The 22,589-nt window shown below is 43.9% G+C and overlaps 2 protein-coding genes across 2 annotated transcripts; both read right to left on the minus strand.

Annotated features, from left to right (window-relative positions):
- Positions 1 to 400: 400 nt before the first annotated feature.
- LOC120671057 (L-type lectin-domain containing receptor kinase SIT2-like) lies at positions 401 to 2,779 on the minus strand. Its single transcript, XM_039951294.1, has one exon. The coding sequence runs from the start codon at positions 2,716 to 2,718 to the stop codon at positions 619 to 621; it is 2,100 nt and encodes a 699-aa protein (XP_039807228.1). The 5' UTR covers positions 2,719 to 2,779; the 3' UTR covers positions 401 to 618.
- An 8,383-nt stretch (positions 2,780 to 11,162) lies between these two features.
- Positions 11,163 to 22,589, minus strand: LOC120669211 (L-type lectin-domain containing receptor kinase SIT2-like). The gene is made up of 6 exons (XM_039948999.1): positions 22,395 to 22,589; positions 20,780 to 20,859; positions 20,209 to 20,377; positions 18,617 to 18,695; positions 18,055 to 18,158; positions 11,163 to 12,206 (listed from the first exon to the last, which is right to left on the minus strand). The coding sequence occupies exons 1-6, from the start codon at positions 22,587 to 22,589 to the stop codon at positions 11,163 to 11,165; spliced, it is 1,671 nt and encodes a 556-aa protein (XP_039804933.1).

Genomic DNA, 22,589 nt, shown 5'->3' on the forward strand with positions numbered 1-22,589 from the left:
ATAAGCTCGTTATCAATGCCGTGTTACCTATTTGAGATTTTCAAGTATTGTAACATATTTTTGGGAAGTTTAATTTGAACATAGTTTCTTATTTAAACTTATTAAAACTTTATGGAAAGAAATAAGAAACCATTCTTCAGACACCCTCTTGGGCTTTAAATTGGTCTGGTAAGCCACGCTTATTGGCTATTTGACCCAACGATCCGATCCTGATATCCAAGTTAAATTTGATTATCCGATCAAATGTAAGATATCCGTTAGATATTGTCCTTCTTATAATTGAATCCAACAGCTGCCTCTGCTTATTCCCTTAATTTCATTCCTGATATTATGATTACGAAATTGCACAAGTCAGACAACACTGATCAATCTGATGAAAAACAAAATCAAGCAAAGCAACAAAAGAAAACAGAGGCCTCATCTGTTTTTTATTCAGTTACCATTTCAGGGTCTATTCATTTGCTGAGAGCAGATCAGTGCAGCAGGCACAGCACGTACTGGCATCACTTAACAACTCCACAGTACACAAGACATATATGTTATTAGTACTTCTCTCCTGGAAACACACAAAATGCTGTAAACTGATCCTATCTCTCTTTTACGAACGTGCCATTGTTGTCATCTTCCTCCCGATAAATCGGAGATTGTGCCAAAGCTCGTCAGCAGGTCTGCATACGAGATGGTGGACATGTTGAATTCTATGTTCTGCATCATCTCTAGCACATGGAAGCTCAAATCTGTCGGTGCCATCAGCTCATCTGGGAGTGGCGTCACACCGTCGAGGTAGCGCATGACCTGCCCCATGCCAGGTCTTGCACCGGCAAACGGGTGAGAGCAAAGGAGCCCTAGTTTCAGCACCAATCCTGCTTCCTGGACACTATACTCACCGTGGAGCCTCGCGTCTACTGTCTCCATGAGTGACCCGTTGCGCCAGTGCTGGAGCACCCAGTCGACCAGCACAACATGGCCTCCACCATCCACGTTCTCCTTGATGGGTTTCTGCCCGCAGGTGAGCTCCAGGAGGAATATGCCGAAGGCGAAGACGTCTGTGAGAGGGGAGGCTTTGCCTGTGCGCATCAGCTCCGGGGATAGGTATCCCATGGTGCCGACCACGTGTGTGGTTTGAGAGGCCGCGCCATGGTCGTACAGCCTTGCTAGGCCAAAATCACCAAGCTGTCCGTTCATGTCTCTGTCCAGCAGCACGTTGCTTGCTTTGACATCTCTGTGGACAACCACTTGCTCCCACCTCTCGTGTAGATAGAGCAATCCTGATGCAACACCTTTTATGATGTGAAGTCTCTGTGCCCAGCTCAGCTTTGACGTATCCGCATCGTTGTTATTATGTAGATATTTATCAAGGCTACCATTTGGCATATAGTCATAAACCAAAAGAAGTTCACCTTTCCGCCGGCAATAACCAAGCAACTGAACAAGATTACGATGACGGATGCGGCCGATGCTAGCTATCTCTGCAACAAACTCCTTCATTCCTTGTCTTGATTCGTGGGACACCCTCTTCACGGCAACCTCCAGCATAGATGTCCGAAGAACTCCTTTGTAGACCCTCCCAAAACCACCTTCACCAAGAAGATGCTTATCCTTGAATCCATCGGTTGCGCGATAAAGATCCTTGTATGAGAATCGGTGTGGCCCAAACCCAACCTCCCAATCCTCACGCAGCTCAGCGTACCGAAACCTCCTCCGCACAAGTAGAACAACGATACTGCCCAAACAAAGGACAAATGTTGCACTAACAATTGGTAAGACAATGTCCAAGACCTTGGAGCGCGGTTTTGGTCCGGCACGAGGTAGTTTCGGCAGCTTGGCAATGTCGATAGCAGGAGCTGGACTGTTCAGTCCGAAGCTCCATCCAAGAATGCAGTGACGTGAATTCACACGACCAGTAGCCGACGAGAAGCCGAGATACACTTGGTCTGTGAGCACTGTTGAGAGGTCGTAGATGGTTGAGAGCAGTGGCCTGACTGGTCTGGTTATTCTGAGGGGTGCCAGGGTCACGCTGATCTGCTTCTTCTCGCCACTGTAGTCCACCCAAACCTGCATGGCCTGACGGCTGATAAGCTTCAGGTTCTGGAACTCACCACTCTTGTCATCGTAGTATCCAGCGTTGTAGGATTGCATGGAGTGGAGGCCATTGATATCGATCCCCACATGGTTGTTATTGATATCCTTGAACTCGACGCTCTGGATGGTGTCCAGTTCCACAGCAAATAGGTGGTTGCTCGCGTTGCCGTTGTTCTGGACGTTGGTGAGGCCCAGATACTTAGCCGGCAGAGCGCCGGCGAACTCCTTGCCTGGGGCGATGAAGAAGGTCATGCCATGTGCACTGAAGTCGGGGTAGACGGAGACGATGCCAAATATGAAGGTGACCGAGAAGGACTGTACTGTGCCATTGGTCGAATTGCGGAGGAGCAGTGGAGCTGGGTGGAAAGCATGGCCCTTGAGGTAGGCCGTGCCGTTGGTTAGCTGGAGTAGGCCATCCGATGTGATGGTGGCGGTGCCATCTACGGTGAGGTTCGACCCAGCGAAGCCGGAATAGGAGAATTGGCTGTCACCGGCAGATGCTGCAAGGTTTGGGCCAAGGGAGACGACCATGAGAAGGTGTAGAAAGAACAACATCTTGCCTCTTGTGAAATCGAAACTGGTTTGTGCCCTCTGAAGAAAGATCATGAGGTGTTTTGAAGTGAGTAAACATCTCATGGGAATGCATCAGATCGACTCGTGGGCTTTCATATCCTGTCTGCTATGTATCGTCCAAAGTTCACTTGTAATGTGGATGGTTCATTGAATCACGCAAGTCACGGGTCCTGGTCGCCTGTTTACATTGATTATTGTTAGATGTCCTTGTCATTACAAAACATTGAAAAAATAATGTAGCACATTTCAGATGACATATATAAAAAAGGTGTGCTTCAAAAAATAACATTGGTAATAACTTCATCTACTATGAAATGATTGTGATGTTTATTGTGATATATATGAACTGGCTATGCTGATTGGGGTACCATATGCAGAACAAAAAAATTGGGAAAATATGGTCACTTTGCCGTGTGCTTTTACCATGGCACACGACAAAGAGGGCTTATGACAAGTTAGAAGCAGGCTTTGCCGTGTGTAATTGCCATGGCACATGGCAAAGATTCAAACTTTGCTGTGTGCATTTACCTTGACACATGGGAAATGTTAAATCTTTGCGTGTATACTTCTTCTGGCACACGGCAAAGTTTAAATCTTTGCCGTGTGCCTCGCCGTCAGGGCACACGGCAAAGCTACCATTCCCTGTCAAGTCACCGTCGAGTTCACTTTTTTTTGCCGTGGGCCAGCGGGGCACACGGCACGACCCACTGCAAAGGGATACTTTGCCGGCGCTTGTATGCCGTGAGCTGTTTGCTGTGTGTTACGCATGGTAAACACTTTGCCGTGTGCTTTTCGGCCTTTGCCGTATGCCTTTGGCACACGGCAAACTGGGTGAATTCCATAGTGATTGGTAATAACTTCATCTACTATAAGATTAAGATGCATGTATGCGAGCATTTATGTCCGTACTCTGTGTTTTTTTATGAAAAAAAAACTTGAAGTGGATTTGTTCAAGGTAAAACTTGTGGGTCGTAAATGCAACTTTTTGTATGGGACTATGGGGTACTTGTAAGTTTGGGTGATTTCCATGGGGAATTGAATTTAACGATTGCCTTGCCCTTCTATTAACTTTCGTGGAACTTGGAGTGAAGATACATATATATGAAAATCAACAAAGGAGACTGAACAGAAGTCACCTCAAGATCTTGGTTTCTAGAAGATATGGTACCGTGAGTGGCAGGGAACAATCTGCAGTACGAGTCTTCTGTGATTTGGTTGCTTCCCTGTGGTTCCTGTGGTTCCGGGTTACCTGATTGTCCAGATGCCATCAGTCTGGACCAGGTCATAGCTACCACATAAAAGACAAAGCGAAATTTTTACCATCATGTAAGCTCCAACCTTGGAGAGAACAAAAAAATATCTACCACTGCACGGTGTATTGATCTCATTTAATTAACACTTTCCACAATCTTTTTTACCTTTTCCTCTGCAATTCGAACCTGTTGAAATAACTCAAATACCTTTAACCAAATCACATTGATGAGAGACCTAAATAAGTCAAATTAAAGAAGGTTGAAGTCCCATTCACTTCAGAGATACGTACTTGTCAATAATTCAAGGTTGCCTTGTGAACAGGATATTTGATGTGAGCCATCAACCAACACGAAACATCATTGACTATGGAGGGTTGATTAGTCCCCAGTACAGTCGATGTCAGGTCACACTCAGAATTGAAGATGGAGGGTGCACAACTTTGAAGATCATCGTCGTCTGTAAGGAACATGGCCCCATTGGCCCATTATTTTGTGATTTCGATGATTGAGTAACAACGCAATCAAAAGGACTAATGAGTTTGTCAAGTGAACATTAATAGATCCCATGGATGAAGCTAAAAGGCCAAGCATAGCAAAACACGAAGAAAGAACTCAAGAAAGATTGAAATGGACGAGTTCTGCAGAAACCAGTGACACCGGATGATCCGATGCAGAGGCACCGGTCTATCCGGTTGGCACCGGATAAACCGACGTATAGGCATCGGTGCAATTTGTTGCACGGGTGGGAGGCTATGTGGAGAAAACCCAGTGGTACCGGATGATCCGATGGTGTCGAGATGGAGCATCGGAGCAATCGTGGAGGATGTACCAGAGAGCATGTCAATCGCGCTGAAGCGAAGTCTTCAGCACCGGATGATCCGACGGGCACCGGTGTATCGTGTCGGAGTAATGACGTCAGCGCCTCAGTTGAAGATTCCTTCAGCACCGGATAAACCGACGCCCACCGGATAAACCGATGGCCCAGCATCAGTTTATCCGGTAACACCTACGTCAGCTGTCAGAAGACCCAACGGCTACCCGTGACACAGTGTGACCGGATGAACTGGTGCCCTACCGTCGGTCTATCCGACGCCACATAGAAAAGTTGGGTAACGGCTCTCTCCACTTGGTGGCCTATATATGTGCCATCTCCCGGCCATTTGAAGTTTGCTTGAGTTCCAAGACATCACAAACACACCCAAGAACATCTCCAAGCCAACCCAAATGCATATTGATCATATCCTTAGGTTTAGCACTAGCTTTAAGAATGTATGTGCTAGAATAGCTCTTTAGTGAGTGAGATTGCAAGGTGTTATACCTTGTGAGCTGGTTCTAGAGTGAATCACTAGAAGATCTCGGTGAGCCGGCCTCCTTGGAGTCTAGTTGACTCGCTGGCACGTCAACGACCCTCCAACTTGATGTGAAGCGACATGGACGACTTTGTGCGGTGTACGTGGAGACCCCCTTCCTTCGTGGACAAACTCCATAGTGGAACCCGGGATCAAGGTGACCGTGGTGACTCAGTGTCCCCGGAAGAGACTTGATTGCCGAGTAGCAATACTCTTAGTGAGTGCTACAACAACGTGGATGTAGGTGTGCATTTGTGGCTATCCGAACCACGGGATAAATACCCCCATCAAGAGTTTGCTTTCTCCTATCCCGCTCTTTAAGCTTCCACATTTCTTATTAGCAATTCTTGTATGACTTTACTTTCATAGAGTAGTATCTTGATAGAAAAGGCTATAGGTTGCTAAACTCTTTGGGATAGAGGTTTTACACTAGCAAAGCCATAGTTTCACATATAGATATCATGTTTTAGTTCAATATTGTGCAATTTAGTTGGAGCCATAGGTCTAGATTTTAAGTTGCCTAATTTACCCCATCCCCTTCTTAGGCTAGAGCACCCGATCCGGTCTTTCAATTGGTATCAGAGCCGGGACTCACTTCTCTCACAAAGAAAGCAAATTCCATTGGCAATTTGTATTTACCGGCTCACTTGATCGGTTAGGCTTCACCGCCTAGTGAGTTAGCTCTTTATAGAAGGGATGGATTCATTAGGACCTCCTCCACGTTTCGATGGCACGAGCTTCCAATGATGGAAGATTTTGATGCAATGTCACCTCCAAGCAAAGGGCATAAATATTTGAAGGGTAAAAGTCAACAAGACAGACAATATGACGCCACCGCCAAATACATTATCTTGTCATCTTTAAATGAAAATGTGTTTAATCGTGTTTATTCTTGTGAAAATGCCAAAAAACTATAGAAGACTATCATTGAGAACCATGAAGGCATGGAGGATGTAGCCAATGAAAGAAATCATGTTCTCATTGATAAGCTTAATAGTTTTAAGCAACTTGATGATGAAAACGCCGAATCTATGTACTCACGATTAAACACTCTTGTGAATGAGATCAATTCTTTAGGTGTGAAGAAAATTGATGATACAGAACTCATTCGCAAGATCCTTCACTTACTACGGAGGCCGGATTATAATTTGGTGATCACGGTGATTTATGAAAAAGATCTCGATACATTGACACCAAATCAAGTCCTCAACAAGGTGATCGCCCATGAGCTACGCCATGACATCAAGCCAAGAGCGCCGCCTTCTTCACCAACCCATAGCGCACTTGTATGCAAGCAAGTCAAGAAGTTGAAGATGACCATCAAAGGTAGCTCAAGTGAAGGGAAATAAGAGGAGACATGCCAAACCTCCTCAAATGATGAAAAAGAGCCAATGGACCCCAATCTCTACAAGCAAGTCAAGAAGATGAACAAATGCTTGAAGAAAATCAACTCAATGGGGTATATGGTCTTCCTCAAGGATGGGCATCACCATCAACTTATGAAGGTTGAGAAGAGGTTCAAGAAGAAGTAACAAAAGAAGGAGAAGAAGCCTCAACATGAATCATTTGCCATTTTTGGTGAATGGGTTAGTGGTGGTAAAGAATCAAGCACGTACTCAAGTGATGAATCAAACAAGAAATTCACCACCCACACCAACATGGGGTCATCATCAAACACTTGCCTTATGGCCCAATGTATGGAAAGCGATGTAAGTGATGATGACTCCGATTTTCCTTCATATGATGAGCTTCTTGACCTAGTACATGAGCACCAAAGAGTAATTAAAAAGCAATCTCAAAAATGTAGTGCACTCAGTGATCTTAATGCTACTCTTGCCACAAATTATGATGATTTATTGTGCAAATTCAAATTGCTTGGCAAGGAGCATGAAGAGCTCAAATTTAAAATTGAGAGCATTACAAAAATTAATGACTCTTTGGAAACCTCTAACTCTTGCAATAAGAAATGCCATTAGGATGTTTTTGTAGAATCATGTGATGATCTCATTGCCAAGAAAAATGATGAGCTCAAGTAAGAGGTAGAGAGGCTCATGAAGGACTTGGCTAGATTGAAGGGCAAGAGCATAGAGAGCAATGTCCAACCTTCTCAAAATAACCGTGAAGACATGGTGAAGACATGGTGAAGAAGCTTGAGAAGGGGTTCACCGTGACTTACTCAAAGTGTCATAAAAAAGGCCACAAGTCCAACAAAGGCCCTCAACCAAAGAAGAAGCTTTCGGATGAGAAGAATAAGAAAAAGCTCACAATCAAAAGTTCTCTCATCTACACCAAGCCCAACCAGAGGAACAAAAGCAATAGCACCTCCTATGTGATCAAGAAGAAAACCAATGGCAAGGTGGTTACTCATAAGGTTGGGAAGCAAAAACGGAGTTGGAATCACTCCATTTGGGTGCCCAAGGATGTCATCACCAATATGAAGGGACCTCAAATGGTGTGGGTTTCAAAGGAGACTTGAAGCCCAAGAACGGCTTCGGAGGATTTGGAGGCTTAGCTTACAAGATGATGAGAAGATTCAAGCAAAAGAAGCTAAGCTCACAACTTGGACATTTGGTGCCCAATTCTCCCATAAGATAATGGTAGCTAGATTTCAATTCATGCATCATGTAGCACCATTGCTTTTTGCTAGGATTGCATTTCCTAGTGCTATATATGGTGGGTTGCTTGTGTCATGATCTAACCCATGAGCAACCTATATGGTTTGATAAGTGTGTAGAAAGCTACACAAGGTTACCCTTCATGGTACATGGACTTCATGAGGTATGTATTTCATTTGTGTACCATGAGCACAAGCTATAGGGTAAACTTCCCATTATTGTCAAAAACAATGTGCATACATTTGCTTAGTGATTCAAACACTAAATGCACACATTTAGGGGGAGTTCACTCTATGGTTTGTGATTTTGAGACTAACATGTTTTCAAGCTTATCTTTTGTAGTCTCTTTCCGGAGTTAACACTCTAAGAGAATGTTGTTCACACTTAATGTGGATCAATAACTCTATAAGAGTGATTAGATAAAGTAGTGTGCTTTCATGCATATTGAGTCATGCTCTATTGAACTTAAATCTTCATATCTAAGTTCATAGGCTATGTGCTCATACATTTGCTCACCTTGGTGTACCAAGTGTTCTTCACTTCAAGATTTTCAATTGGTACATGCAAGGTAACTACAACCACCTGAGATATGCATGGTCTAAAACTTCTTCAATTGGTATCTTTGTTATTTCTTTGTTATTTTAGAGCTACCTCCGTGCATGATATGATCTAAGCTTTCTACTTCAAATGTATAGTTGTGTACTTGATTTTCACATTATCATTTTGTGCACACACTTTGTGGAAAGCTTAGCTCATGTCATGCTAGTTTCGTGATTTTGTGATCCACCTTAGTGATTGCTCAATTGGTATCCTCATTGATATCTTACAATTGGATCACAATTCATGAAACTAACTCCCTAGGCTACTGACTTTTCCCTTTGAGCTATGTTGTTTTGCAAAAGCCTTTTTAGGTGATTTGATTCCAAAGGGGGAGAGTTTGGGTCAAAGCAAGGAAAACCAAGGGGAGAAGTGTCAAAGCAAGGTGATCATAGGGGGAGAAGTTTGCAAATGGCTTTGACAATAGGGGAAGTAGCAAACAAGGGGAGAAATAAAGGGGGAATAATGGATTTGGGGGGAGGTCAAGTCAACATTGGATGATGGAAAGCATCCAAACAAGTGTATGTGGTTCAATTTTTCAATCTTTGCAAAATTTATGCTTGCTTTGATTGTGTTGTCCTCAATCACCAAAAAGTGGGAGATTGTAAGGAACATGGCCCCATTAGGCCATTGTTTTGTGATTGTGGTGATTGAGTAACAACGCAATCAATGGGACTAATGAGTTTATCATGTGAACATTAATAGATCCCATGGATGAAGCTAAATGGTCAAGCATTGCAAAACACGAAGAAAGAACTCATGAAAGATTGAAATGGACGAGTTCTACAGAAACCAGTGGCACTGGATGATCCGATGCAGAGGCACCGGTCTATCTGGTTGGAACCGGATAAACCGACACATAGGCGTCGGTGCAATTTACTGCACGGGTGGGAGGCCATGTGGAGAAAACCCAGTGGCACTGGATGATCCGACGGTGTCGAGATGGTGCGTCAAAGCAATCACCGGAGGATGTACCAGAGAGCATGTCAAGCGCATTGAAGCAAAGTCTTCAGCACCGGATGATCCGACAGGCACTGGTGTATCACGTCAGAGTAATGACATCAGCGCCTTAGCTGAAGATTCCTTCAGCACCGGATAAACTGACGGCCACCGGATAAACCGACGGCCCAACATCGGTTTATCCGGTGACACCTACGTCAGCTGTCAGAAGACCTAACGGCTACCCCGTGGCACAGTGTGACCGGATGAACCGGTGCCCTGCCATCGGTCTATCCGACGCCACCCAGAAAGTTGGGTAACGGCTCCCAATGGCTCTCTCTCCACTTGGTGACCTATATATATGCCATCCCCCAGCCATTTGAAGTTTGCTGGAGTTCCAAAACATCACAAACACACCCAAGAACATCTCCACGCCAACCCAAGTGCATATTGATCATATCCTTAGGTTTAGCACTAGCTTTAAGAGTGTATGTGCTAGAATAGCTCTTTAGTGAGTGAGATTGCAAGGTGTTGTACCTTGTGAGCTGGTTCTAGAGTGAACCACTAGAAGATCTCGGTGAGCCGGCCTCCTTGGAGTCTTGTTGACTCGTCGGCACGTCAACGATCCTCCAACTTGGTGTGGAGCAGCGTGGACGACTTTGTGCAGGGGACGTGGAGACCCCCTTCCTTCGTGGACAAGCTTCTTAGTGGAACTCGGGATCAAGGTGACCGTGGTGACTCGGTGTCCCCGGAAGAGACTTGATTGCCGAGTAGCAATACTCTTAGTGAGTGCTACAACAACGTGGATATAGGTGTGCCTTTATGGCTATCCGAACTACGGGATAAACACCCGCGTCAAGAGTTTGCTTTCTCCTATCCCGCTCTTTAAGCTTCCGCATTTCTTATTAGCAATTCTTGTATGCCTTTACTTTCATGGAGTAGTATCTTGATAGGAAAGTCTAAGTTGCTAAACTCTTTGGGATAGAGGTTTCACACTAGCAAAGTCGTAGTTGCACATATAGATATCAAGTTTTAGTTTAATATTGTGCAATTTGGTTAGAGCCATAGGTCTAGATTTTAAGTTGCCTAATTCACCCCCTCCCCCTCTTAGGCTATAGCACCCGATCTGGTCTTTCATCGTCACACTTCCTTGATTTCACATTGCTGTTACAAGTATCTGCCTTGATGTTTTGGCTCACCAAATAAATCAAGAATGCAGTTGTCTTAAAGTTTTCACTCTCTACACCTAGATGTTTTGTAAGAGGTAATAAAGTGTTTTATTTTCATGTTCACACTGGTATGTAACATGATCTTTTCTCATTGTTAATTACTTTCGTGGATTTTAGTGTTCCTCTGGATTAGCCGTGGTGTAAGCCTACATGAACAAATACTACTTATTTATTCCTTATCCTTTGAATGTTAATTGTGTAGTCCTGATATTAAACTACTTATATGCTGGAATCAATTTGTCAACAATCTTTTCTCACCATCTGAGAAAACTCAAGTACATTGCTAATTTTGCGACCAAATGTTTTAAGGTGTGCCGTTAATTACCACTTGCTGCTTGTTGCATGGGCAGTAACTATATACAGTTGTTCAGTTCAGCTTGCTGCAGCTGCAGCCGCCTTGTCATTCTGTTGCTGTAGCTGCGCAGGCTAAGCTGCTTGGTGAGCAATCTCTTCCGAACAGAGCGATATATTAACCGGGAAACAAAATTGTTTTATACAAAAGGTAACACGCAAGCCATCTTCCTACTAAGGGGCTAGAGAAGTTGTACTGATGCTTGCCATAGAAGACGATGGATTTGATTGTACATATGAGTCAAATCCTTGGTTCTGCGTCGTTAGTGCCAGCATGTGGAAGCTCATGTTGGTAGGCCTCAGCTCTGGCAGTGGTACCTCCTTACTCAGGAACTGTTCCACTTGCCGCATGCTGGGCCTTGCATTCACAAAAGGATGCGAGCACATGAGCCCCAACTCGAGCACCAGACACGCCACACTGACAATGAAATCACCATGGAGGTTTGCATCAACCGTGTCAGCAAGCGTTCCTCCACGCCAATGCTCCAGCACCCAATCAACCAGCATAATCTGGCTGCCAATAGCATCTTGGAAAATAGGCCTTCTCCCACAAGTGACCTCAAGGATGAATGTACCAAAGGCGAAGACGTCTGTCAGAGGGGTTGCCTTGCTTGTGCGTGCAAGCTCTGGGGCTAGGTAACCTATTGTACCAACCACATGAGTGCTTTGTGGGTCTGTGCCATGGTTGTACAACCTTGCTAGGCCGAAATCGCCTAGCCGTCCATTCATCCCACTGTCGAGGAGCACGTTACTTGCTTTGATATCTCGATGGATGACTACTTTCTCCCACTCCTCATGGAGGTAGAGTAGGCCAGATGCGATGTCCTTGATGATCTTAAACCTTTGAGGCCAACTCAGAGTTGGTCTTTTGTATTGATCATACAGGTACTTGTCAAGACTTCCATTAGACATGTACTCATACACCAGAAGGAGTTCACCTTTTCTTCGGCAATAGCCAAGTAAACGCACCAGATTGCGATGCTGGAGACGACCTAGACTCGCAACCTCAGCGGTGAATTCCTTCATGCCCTGGATTGAGTTATGTGACACCTTCTTCACAGTGATGTCAAGATCAGCAAGAGGAAGCAAACCTTTGTAGACCCTCCCAAACCCTCCAACGCCAAGCAAGTTCTTGTTTCTGAATCCTTCTGTGGCACGATGCAGATCCTTGTAGGGGAACCGGTGTGGCCTGAACTCGACCTCCCAATTTTCCCGTAGCTAAGTGTACTTCGTTGTTCTACGCATCAATAAAATGATGGCAGTGCCGAGGCAAAAGACGACCACTTTGCCGAGTGCCGCGTGAAAGACACTCGGCAAACCTCAAGCTTTTGCCGAGTGCCTTGGTAAATGCACTTGGCAAAGCCTTGATGTTTGCCGAGTGCCGTGACCATGGCACACGGCAAGCATTGTTCCTAGGCTGTACTGGAGCATAGCTGTGCCGAGTGTTATGGTAAAAACACTCGGCAAAGAGGGGCTTTGCCGAGTCTTGCACACGGCAAACTTTTTTTTTCTTTCTGTTTTTATTATTTGGTCACGTATATGGTACATTGCTAGAAAACTGCACATTCGTCCATGGACATTCGTACCGGTCACGGTTTCGGCCGGTACTAACATGCCAATTTAGTACCGGGCCAAACCTACAGTGCCCCTGGGAGCCATTTAGTACCGACTGGAGGCACAAGCCGGCACTAAAGTGTGCCACCGACACTGGCTCCCAACGGCTAGCAACCATTTAGTACCAGCTGGACCCACCAGACAGTACTAAAATGGCCCCCAGGAAATTTAATACCGGCTGGTGGCTCCAGCCGGTACTGAATGGTGCGCTTTAGTACCGGCTGGAACCACCAGCCGGTACTAATGCGCCCACTATAAATTGGGGGCCTTCTTCCTCCCCGAGCCCGAGCCAGCCATTTCTTCACTCCAAGAGCTAGCTCGAGCTCGGTTCTTCTTCCCTATTAGAGTGGTGCCGCCAATTTTTTCAATTTTTTATGTGATTTGCACTCATCCAAGTGCGCCAAAGGTTTGCAACTTCATTCTCTCTTCATTGATTGTCTTTGCTTCGTGATTTTAGAAATAGTTAGAATGAGCATGATTTCTTTGATTTATTCAATGATTTGAGATATATAGAACCCATGACTTGAATTTGAGAGAAGCTTTTATGACTAGGTTGAATGTGGATAATTTATAGAGATATTTTTCAATCATTTCCTATATATTAGAAATGACCATAGTATATTTTTGATTTTTCGAATGAGATGAGTATGTGGACACTGGAAATTTTTAGAATGAGTTTAGAGAGTTCATGTGATTTACTTGTATAAATGACCATATGTGGATAGTAATTTTTTTATAATGAATTACTGAAATGAGTATAGTAGAATTTTTTGTATTATGAATGGATTATTTTGACACTCTAGTGATGTATTTATTCAGGCTCACATTGAAACCATCTAGAAGCTAAAAAAATCTTTATTTCGAAACAAGTGTACGTCGTTAATCTCTATCCAACGGTGATGGCACTACCTTTCGGGGATACACGATGCGCTATAAGGACGTCGCCAATCGGCTGGTCGCAGCACTAGCACTTCCGGTTGATATGAATACAGCATTTGGCGCAGTCAGCGTGGCCGTTGTTTTACTGAGAGCATATCAACAAACACGCTGCCTGTGCCAAGTGTTGTGTTCCTATCAGCCATAAATTTTGGTGCTGCTACTAGCCAATTGGTGACGTCCTTGTACCGCACCGTGTCCTCCTGAAAGATAGTGTCATCACCGCATGGTCGAGGTTAACGACATATTCATTTTCCGAAATAATCTTTTTTTTCTTCTATATGGTTTTTGGATATTGAAAACTGTGTGAACCATGATTGCATTCCATCCCAAAGCATTGGCCTGGTATGAAGAGTGTTCGCCTCAAACTGAAGAGTGTTAAAATAATTAGGAGATATAGAGATTTATTTCAATTAATTTGAAAGTTAATGTGATTTATTTCAATTAATTTATTCAGGTTTTTCTGAATGAGAGTTAATGTGATTTTGCATTGTAGATCATAAACACTTACCAGCAAGTGTGAAATGTAAATGAATTAGTGTTGCTATTGGGGCATTAGTCACATCATGCGTGCAATGTCGCAACTCTTTCTACACCCTTCATTATGTAGATAGGGTGAGGCCAGGAGCAACCAAAAATAAGGGCTTAGGCAGAGCTGCGACATTGCACGGCACATAATGATGACTAATGCCTCAATAGCAACTCTAATTTGTTTATATTTCAGATTTGATGGTAAGTGCCTGTGAAACTCGAATATGAGGATAATGATGTATATATTTTAATTGTAATTGTGAGAGTAATTATTGTTTTTTATATGTTTTCATTGTTATTTGTAAGAGTAATTAATGTTTTCCTTGTAATTGTAAGAGTAATTAATATTTCATTGCAATTGTAAGAGTAATCAATATTTGCATTGTAATTGTAAGAGTACGCAATCAATTGAAGCGCACTGGACATTTGCTTGAGCTCCATCCTGAAGAGCGAGTTCTGGACAATGTTCTGTGATGGATGTATAATTATGTTGTGATGATGATCACGTTGTGTAATGAACAATGTATAATTAACCATCCTTCATTATGTAAATTTGTAGCGCGAAATGTGCCTACCGAATAAATTTATTCGTTAATACAAAATTGTGAAATTCTTTTTCATTGAATTAAATTGCTTATCCAACGAATAAATATTATTGTGGATGGATCGACAATGGATATACGGCATGTGGTGCACATTGGCGTGGATTAATGGGCTACAATCTTTTGTCGATACTGCTGAGGCCCACAAGTCATCGAAAGATTTCATGTCCTGTCCATGCCGCATTTGCAAAAATCAAAAGGAGTTTGCAAATAGACACACTCTACATGTCCACCTTTTTGAAAAGGGTTTCGTGGATAACTATACTCTTTGGACCAAGCACAGTGAACCTGGAGTTCCGATAAAAGACAATAAAGAAGATAATGATGATGATAACATCCCAGACTGGGCTCATTTGTATGAAGCGGGTGCCTTTGAAGATGAACCGATGCATGAGGCAGAAGAAAATGCAGCAGAAGAACAACCACCTGACGAACTAGGTCAGGTTTTAGTCAATGCACACAGAGACTCTGAAACTTTGAAGGAGTCTGTTGACGCCTTTCAGGATCAACACACGAACGCACTCGAACGTGGGGCGCGAAGAGGCAGCTCGCTGCAGCGCCTCCTGCGTAGACCGGTCAGACCGGTCCCTTGGAGCGGTCAGACCGGTCGCCACCGGCAGATCGGTGATGAAGCCTACAAACGTTAGCCCGGGAAGACCCGTCGGGGCAGGCGCACGTAGGGTTATTCTAGGGTCGGCATGCCACATAGAACGTCCTCAATCGACGTAGAGACGATGGAGGAACAACAAATAGTAGATTGGAAAAGCTAGGGCAAGAGAAAAGTAAAAAGATAAAAGTTGTATTGATTTGATCGATTGGATACCTAATCGGCCGTGACCTTTTATATTTATAGGGTGGGGTGGACTTATCCCGCAAGAAATCCTATTACAAGATCTAAATCTATTAAAATCCCTAGTTGTACTCGGATTCCACTTGGACCGGTCAGACCGGTTGACCCTACCGGTCAGACCGGTCGGCTGCTGCCGGACGGACTACAGCGTCTGACCGGTAAGACCGCTAGGGCGTACCGGTCAGACCGGTCGGTATTGTCGAATGCCAATTTTGGTTGTCAACATATGCCCCCCTGTTCTTTGGCAAAGCTTGTGTGCCAAAGAACACTCTTCTGAACCTAAATTGTCTAAGGGCGATAACGATTTATCGGCCGTATCTTGCTTCTTCCTCAAGTTGATGATGAAACAACTTGCTTGGGCTTCCATACCTGCTTCATGGTCGTCGACCTTGTTGGTATAACCTCTGCTTGCTGTTCCATGGATTCTTTCTTGCGCATCCTTTAAAGCCTCCTCTTTTGGGTGTGAGACAAACCTGAAGGACACCACTTCGGCTGTAGATATTTTGAATCTTGTTTTATGTTCTTCTCACACTCCTTGCTGCAATCATTGTTCTTTTTGACCAGATTATCGCTAATCGGTCTTTGTGAAGCAAAGCTTGGATATATAGGAGGATAATGAATATAATATGACTGCATGTGCATCCTACTATAATCCAAAGGCATATAACAAGGATACCAGCAATACCATGGAGCAATCGGTCCATTAAATGAATTACCTTGGCTCAAACTCGATTGCTCTTGGGACGATGACGGATTTGTATCCTTGACTTTGTCCGGTCGTTCCCTCTGCTTCTGGACGACTCCTTTATTCTCACATTTGGCCAAGAGTTCTTTAAAACTCGGCCTTTCTTTTTCTTTCTTGTTTCTGGAATTCTTTCCAGAAATTCTAGATCGACCGGTCAGACCGGTCTCCAGACCGGTCAGACCGGTCTGAGCAGACCTGGCGCCCTTCTTCTGTTCTTGCCCCCCGAGCGTTGAATTCTTCAATGAATCTTCAGGGACCTTCTTTGCTGGAGCTTCCTGATGAGATTTCAAAGGCTCAGACCTTTCTTCACCAATGATTATATTTTTTCCTTTTGTTGATTCAGCTTGGTTTGGCCGAATTAACACTTTAGGATTACTCAATTCAAGCACATGTGTATGTGTAGGGAAAGGATTCTGATCCACCTTCATTTGTGGAACAATTATTCGGCCTTCATTAACAGCCGATTGAATCTGTCTCCGAAGCACATTACAATCATTAGTCGCATGAGAGAAAGTATTATGAAATTTGCAATAAGCTCGCTGCTTTAATTCTTCAGGCGGCGGTATGACATGCGACATCTTGATGTAACCATTCTTATTTAATTCATCAAATATCCTCTCACATTTGGATACATCAAAAGTAAATCTTTCTTGCCGATCTTTAGGAATCGGCTTAAGAGAACCACAAGCGCAAGGTTTATCATTAGAGGACCAAACAAATTCAGCGGTATAAACATCTTTACCTTCATCGTCCGAACAATTGGAATCACACCCGAGCACATAAACAGGACGATTAGGTTTTCCATTGGACTTTTGAGAATCTCTAGCTTCTTTAGCTCGGCTTTCATTAGCCAGAGCTTTTTGTAAGACTTGACTAACATCTAGAAATTCTTGTCCCTCTAGCTTTGCTTTATGAAAATCAAGTAAACCAGCAAAAGCTAGATCAGCTAAATCTCTATCAGAAATTGTCAAACTATAACATCGGTTCCTAGTATCTCTAAATCTTCTAATATACTCAGAAACACCTTCATGTATCTTTTGCTTAACCGATGTGAGATGTGACAATTTCAATTCAGTTTCACCACTAAAGAAATAATCATGAAATTCAGTTTCACTCGAACGTGCGGCGCGAAGAGGCAGCTCGCTGCAGCGCCTCCTGCGTAGACCGGTCAGACCGGTCCCTTGGAGCGGTCAGACCGGTCGCCGCCGGCAGATCGGTGACGAAGCCTACAAACGTTAGCCCGGGAAGACCCGTCGGGGCAGGCGCACGTAGGGTTGTTCTAGGGTCGGCAGGCACCTAGAACGTCCTCAATCGACGTAGAGACGACGGAGGAACATCAAATAGTAGATTGGAAAAGCTAGGGCAAGAGAAAAGTAAAAAGATAAAAGTTGTATTGATTTGATCGATTGGATACCTAATCGGCCGTGACCCTTTATATTTATAGGGTGGGGTGGACTTATCCCGCAAGAAATTCTATTACAAGATCTAAATATATTAAAATCCCTAGTTGTACTCGGATTCCACTTGGACCGGTCAGACCGGTCGGCTGCTGCCGGACGGACTACAGCGTCTGACCGGTCAGACCGCTAGGGCGTACCGGTCAGACCGGTCGGTATTGTCGAATACCAATTTTGGTTGTCAACATATGCCCCCCTATTCTTTGGCAAAGCTTGCATGCCAAAGAACACTCTTCTGAACCAAAATTGTCTAAGGGCGATAACGATTTATCGGGCGTATCTTGCTTCTTCCTCAAGTTGATGATGAAACAACTTGCTTGGGCTTCCATACCTGCTTCATGGTCGTCGACCTTGTTGGTATAACCTCTGCTTGCTGTTCCATGGATTCTTTCTTGCGCATCCTTTGCAGCCTCCTCTTTTGGGTGTGAGACAAACCTGAAGGACACCACTTCGGCTGTAGATATTTTGAATCTTGTTTTATGTTCTTCTCACACTCCTTGCTGCAATCATTGTTCTTTTTGACCATATTATCGCTAATCGGTCTTTGTGAAGCAAAGCTTGGATATATAGGAGGATAATGAATATAATATGACTGCATGTGCATCCTACTATAATCCAAAGGCATATAACAAGGATACCAGCAATACCATGGAGCAATCGGTCCATTAAATGAATTACCTTGGCTCAAACTCAATTGCTCTTGGGACGATGACGGATTTGTATCCTTGACTTTGTCCGGTCGTTCCCTTTGCTTCTGGACGACTCCTTTATTCTCACATTTGGCCAAGAGTTCTTTAAAACTCGGCCTTTCTTTTTCTTTCTTGTTTCTGGAATTCTTCCCAGAAATTCCAGATCGACCGGTCTCCAGACCGGTCAGACCGGTCTGAGCAGACCTGGCGCCCTTCTTCTGTTCTTGCCCCCGAGCGTTGAATTCTTCAATGAATCTTCAGGGACCTTCTTTGCTGGAGCTTCCTGATGAGATTTCAAAGGCTCAGACCTTTCTTCACCAATGATTATATTTTTTCCTTTTGTTGATTCGGCTTGGTTTGGCCGAATTAACACTTTAGGATTACTCAATTCAAGCACATGTGTATGTGCAGGGAAATGATTCTGATCCACCTTCATTTGTGGAACAATTATTCGGCCTTCATTAACAGCCGATTGAATCTGTCTCCGAAGCACATTACAATCATTAGTCGCATGAGAGAAAGTATTATGAAATTTGCAATAAGCTCGCCGCTTTAATTCTTCAGGCGGCGGTATGACATGCGACATCTTGATGTAACCATTCTTATTTAATTCATCAAATATCCTCTCACATTTGGATACATCAAAAGTAAATCTTTCTTGCCGATCTTTAGGAATCGGCTTAAGAGAACCACAAGCGCAAAGTTTATCATTAGAGGACCAAACAAATTCAGCGGTATAAACATCTTTACCTTCATCGTCCGAACAATTGGAATCACACCCAAGCACATAAACAGGACGATTAGGTTTTTCATTGGACTTTTGAGAATCTCTAGCTTCTTTAGCTCGGCTTTCATTAGCCAGAGCTTTTTGTAAGACTTGACTAACATCTAGAAATTCTTGTCCCTCTAGCTTTGCTTTATGAAAATCAAGTAAACCAGCAAAAGCTAGATCAGCTAAATCTCTATCAGAAATTGTCAAACTATAACATCGGTTCCTAGTATCTCTAAATCTTCTAATATACTCAGAAACACCTTCATGTATCTTTTGCTTAACCGATGTGAGATGTGACAATTTCAATTCAGTTTCACCACTAAAGAAATAATCATGAAATTCAGTTTCACTCGAACGTGCGGCGCGAAGAGGCAGCTCGCTGCAGCGCCTCCTGCGTAGACCGGTCAGACCGGTCCCTTGGAGCGGTCAGACCGGTCGCCGCCGGCAGATCGGTGACGAAGCCTACAAACGTTAGCCCGGGAAGACCCGTCGGGGCAGGCGCACGTAGGGTTGTTCTAGGGTCGGCAGGCACCTAGAACGTCCTCAATCGACGTAGAGACGACGGAGGAACATCAAATAGTAGATTGGAAAAGCTAGGGCAAGAGAAAAGTAAAAAGATAAAAGTTGTATTGATTTGATCGATTGGATACCTAATCGGCCGTGACCCTTTATATTTATAGGGTGGGGTGGACTTATCCCGCAAGAAATTCTATTACAAGATCTAAATATATTAAAATCCCTAGTTGTACTCGGATTCCACTTGGACCGGTCAGACCGGTCGGCTGCTGCCGGACGGACTACAGCGTCTGACCGGTCAGACCGCTAGGGCGTACCGGTCAGACCGGTCGGTATTGTCGAATACCAATTTTGGTTGTCAACATATGCCCCCCTATTCTTTGGCAAAGCTTGCATGCCAAAGAACACTCTTCTGAACCAAAATTGTCTAAGGGCGATAACGATTTATCGGGCGTATCTTGCTTCTTCCTCAAGTTGATGATGAAACAACTTGCTTGGGCTTCCATACCTGCTTCATGGTCGTCGACCTTGTTGGTATAACCTCTGCTTGCTGTTCCATGGATTCTTTCTTGCGCATCCTTTGCAGCCTCCTCTTTTGGGTGTGAGACAAACCTGAAGGACACCACTTCGGCTGTAGATATTTTGAATCTTGTTTTATGTTCTTCTCACACTCCTTGCTGCAATCATTGTTCTTTTTGACCATATTATCGCTAATCGGTCTTTGTGAAGCAAAGCTTGGATATATAGGAGGATAATGAATATAATATGACTGCATGTGCATCCTACTATAATCCAAAGGCATATAACAAGGATACCAGCAATACCATGGAGCAATCGGTCCATTAAATGAATTACCTTGGCTCAAACTCAATTGCTCTTGGGACGATGACGGATTTGTATCCTTGACTTTGTCCGGTCGTTCCCTTTGCTTCTGGACGACTCCTTTATTCTCACATTTGGCCAAGAGTTCTTTAAAACTCGGCCTTTCTTTTTCTTTCTTGTTTCTGGAATTCTTCCCAGAAATTCCAGATCGACCGGTCAGACCGGTCTCCAGACCGGTCAGACCGGTCTGAGCAGACCTGGCGCCCTTCTTCTGTTCTTGCCCCCCGAGCGTTGAATTCTTCAATGAATCTTCAGGGACCTTCTTTGCTGGAGCTTCCTGATGAGATTTCAAAGGCTCAGACCTTTCTTCACCAATGATTATATTTTTTCCTTTTGTTGATTCGGCTTGGTTTGGCCGAATTAACACTTTAGGATTACTCAATTCAAGCACATGTGTATGTGCAGGGAAAGGATTCTGATCCACCTTCATTTGTGGAACAATTATTCGGCCTTCATTAACAGCCGATTGAATCTGTCTCCGAAGCACATTACAATCATTAGTCGCATGAGAGAAAGTATTATGAAATTTGCAATAAGCTCGCCGCTTTAATTCTTCAGGCGGCGGTATGACATGCGACATCTTGATGTAACCATTCTTATTTAATTCATCAAATATCCTCTCACATTTGGATACATCAAAAGTAAATCTTTCTTGCCGATCTTTAGGAATCGGCTTAAGAGAACCACAAGCGCAAAGTTTATCATTAGAGGACCAAACAAATTCAGCGGTATAAACATCTTTACCTTCATCGTCCGAACAATTGGAATCACACCCAAGCACATAAACAGGACGATTAGGTTTTTCATTGGACTTTTGAGAATCTCTAGCTTCTTTAGCTCGGCTTTCATTAGCCAGAGCTTTTTGTAAGACTTGACTAACATCTAGAAATTCTTGTCCCTCTAGCTTTGCTTTATGAAAATCAAGTAAACCAGCAAAAGCTAGATCAGCTAAATCTCTATCAGAAATTGTCAAACTATAACATCGGTTCCTAGTATCTCTAAATCTTCTAATATACTCAGAAACACCTTCATGTATCTTTTGCTTAACCGATGTGAGATGTGACAATTTCAATTCAGTTTCACCACTAAAGAAATAATCATGAAATTCAGTTTCACTCGAACGTGCGGCGCGAAGAGGCAGCTCGCTGCAGCGCCTCCTGCGTAGACCGGTCAGACCGGTCCCTTGGAGCGGTCAGACCGGTCGCCGCCGGCAGATCGGTGACGAAGCCTACAAACGTTAGCCCGGGAAGACCCGTCGGGGCAGGCGCACGTAGGGTTGTTCTAGGGTCGGCAGGCACCTAGAACGTCCTCAATCGACGTAGAGACGACGGAGGAACATCAAATAGTAGATTGGAAAAGCTAGGGCAAGAGAAAAGTAAAAAGATAAAAGTTGTATTGATTTGATCGATTGGATACCTAATCGGCCGTGACCCTTTATATTTATAGGGTGGGGTGGACTTATCCCGCAAGAAATTCTATTACAAGATCTAAATATATTAAAATCCCTAGTTGTACTCGGATTCCACTTGGACCGGTCAGACCGGTTGACCCTACCGGTCAGACCGGTCGGCTGCTGCCGGACGGACTACAGCATCTGACCGGTCAGACCGCTAGGGCGTACCGGTCAGACCGGTCGGTATTGTCGAATACCAATTTTGGTTGTCAACATATGCCCCCCTATTCTTTGGCAAAGCTTGCATGCCAAAGAACACTCTTCTGAACCAAAATTGTCTAAGGGCGATAACGATTTATCGGGCGTATCTTGCTTCTTCCTCAAGTTGATGATGAAACAACTTGCTTGGGCTTCCATACCTGCTTCATGGTCGTCGACCTTGTTGGTATAACCTCTGCTTGCTGTTCCATGGATTCTTTCTTGCGCATCCTTTGCAGCCTCCTCTTTTGGGTGTGAGACAAACCTGAAGGACACCACTTCGGCTGTAGATATTTTGAATCTTGTTTTATGTTCTTCTCACACTCCTTGCTGCAATCATTGTTCTTTTTGACCAT

This window comes from Panicum virgatum, chromosome 4N, assembly GCF_016808335.1.
Source record: "Panicum virgatum strain AP13 chromosome 4N, P.virgatum_v5, whole genome shotgun sequence".
Taxonomy (NCBI): Eukaryota; Viridiplantae; Streptophyta; class Magnoliopsida; order Poales; family Poaceae; genus Panicum; species Panicum virgatum.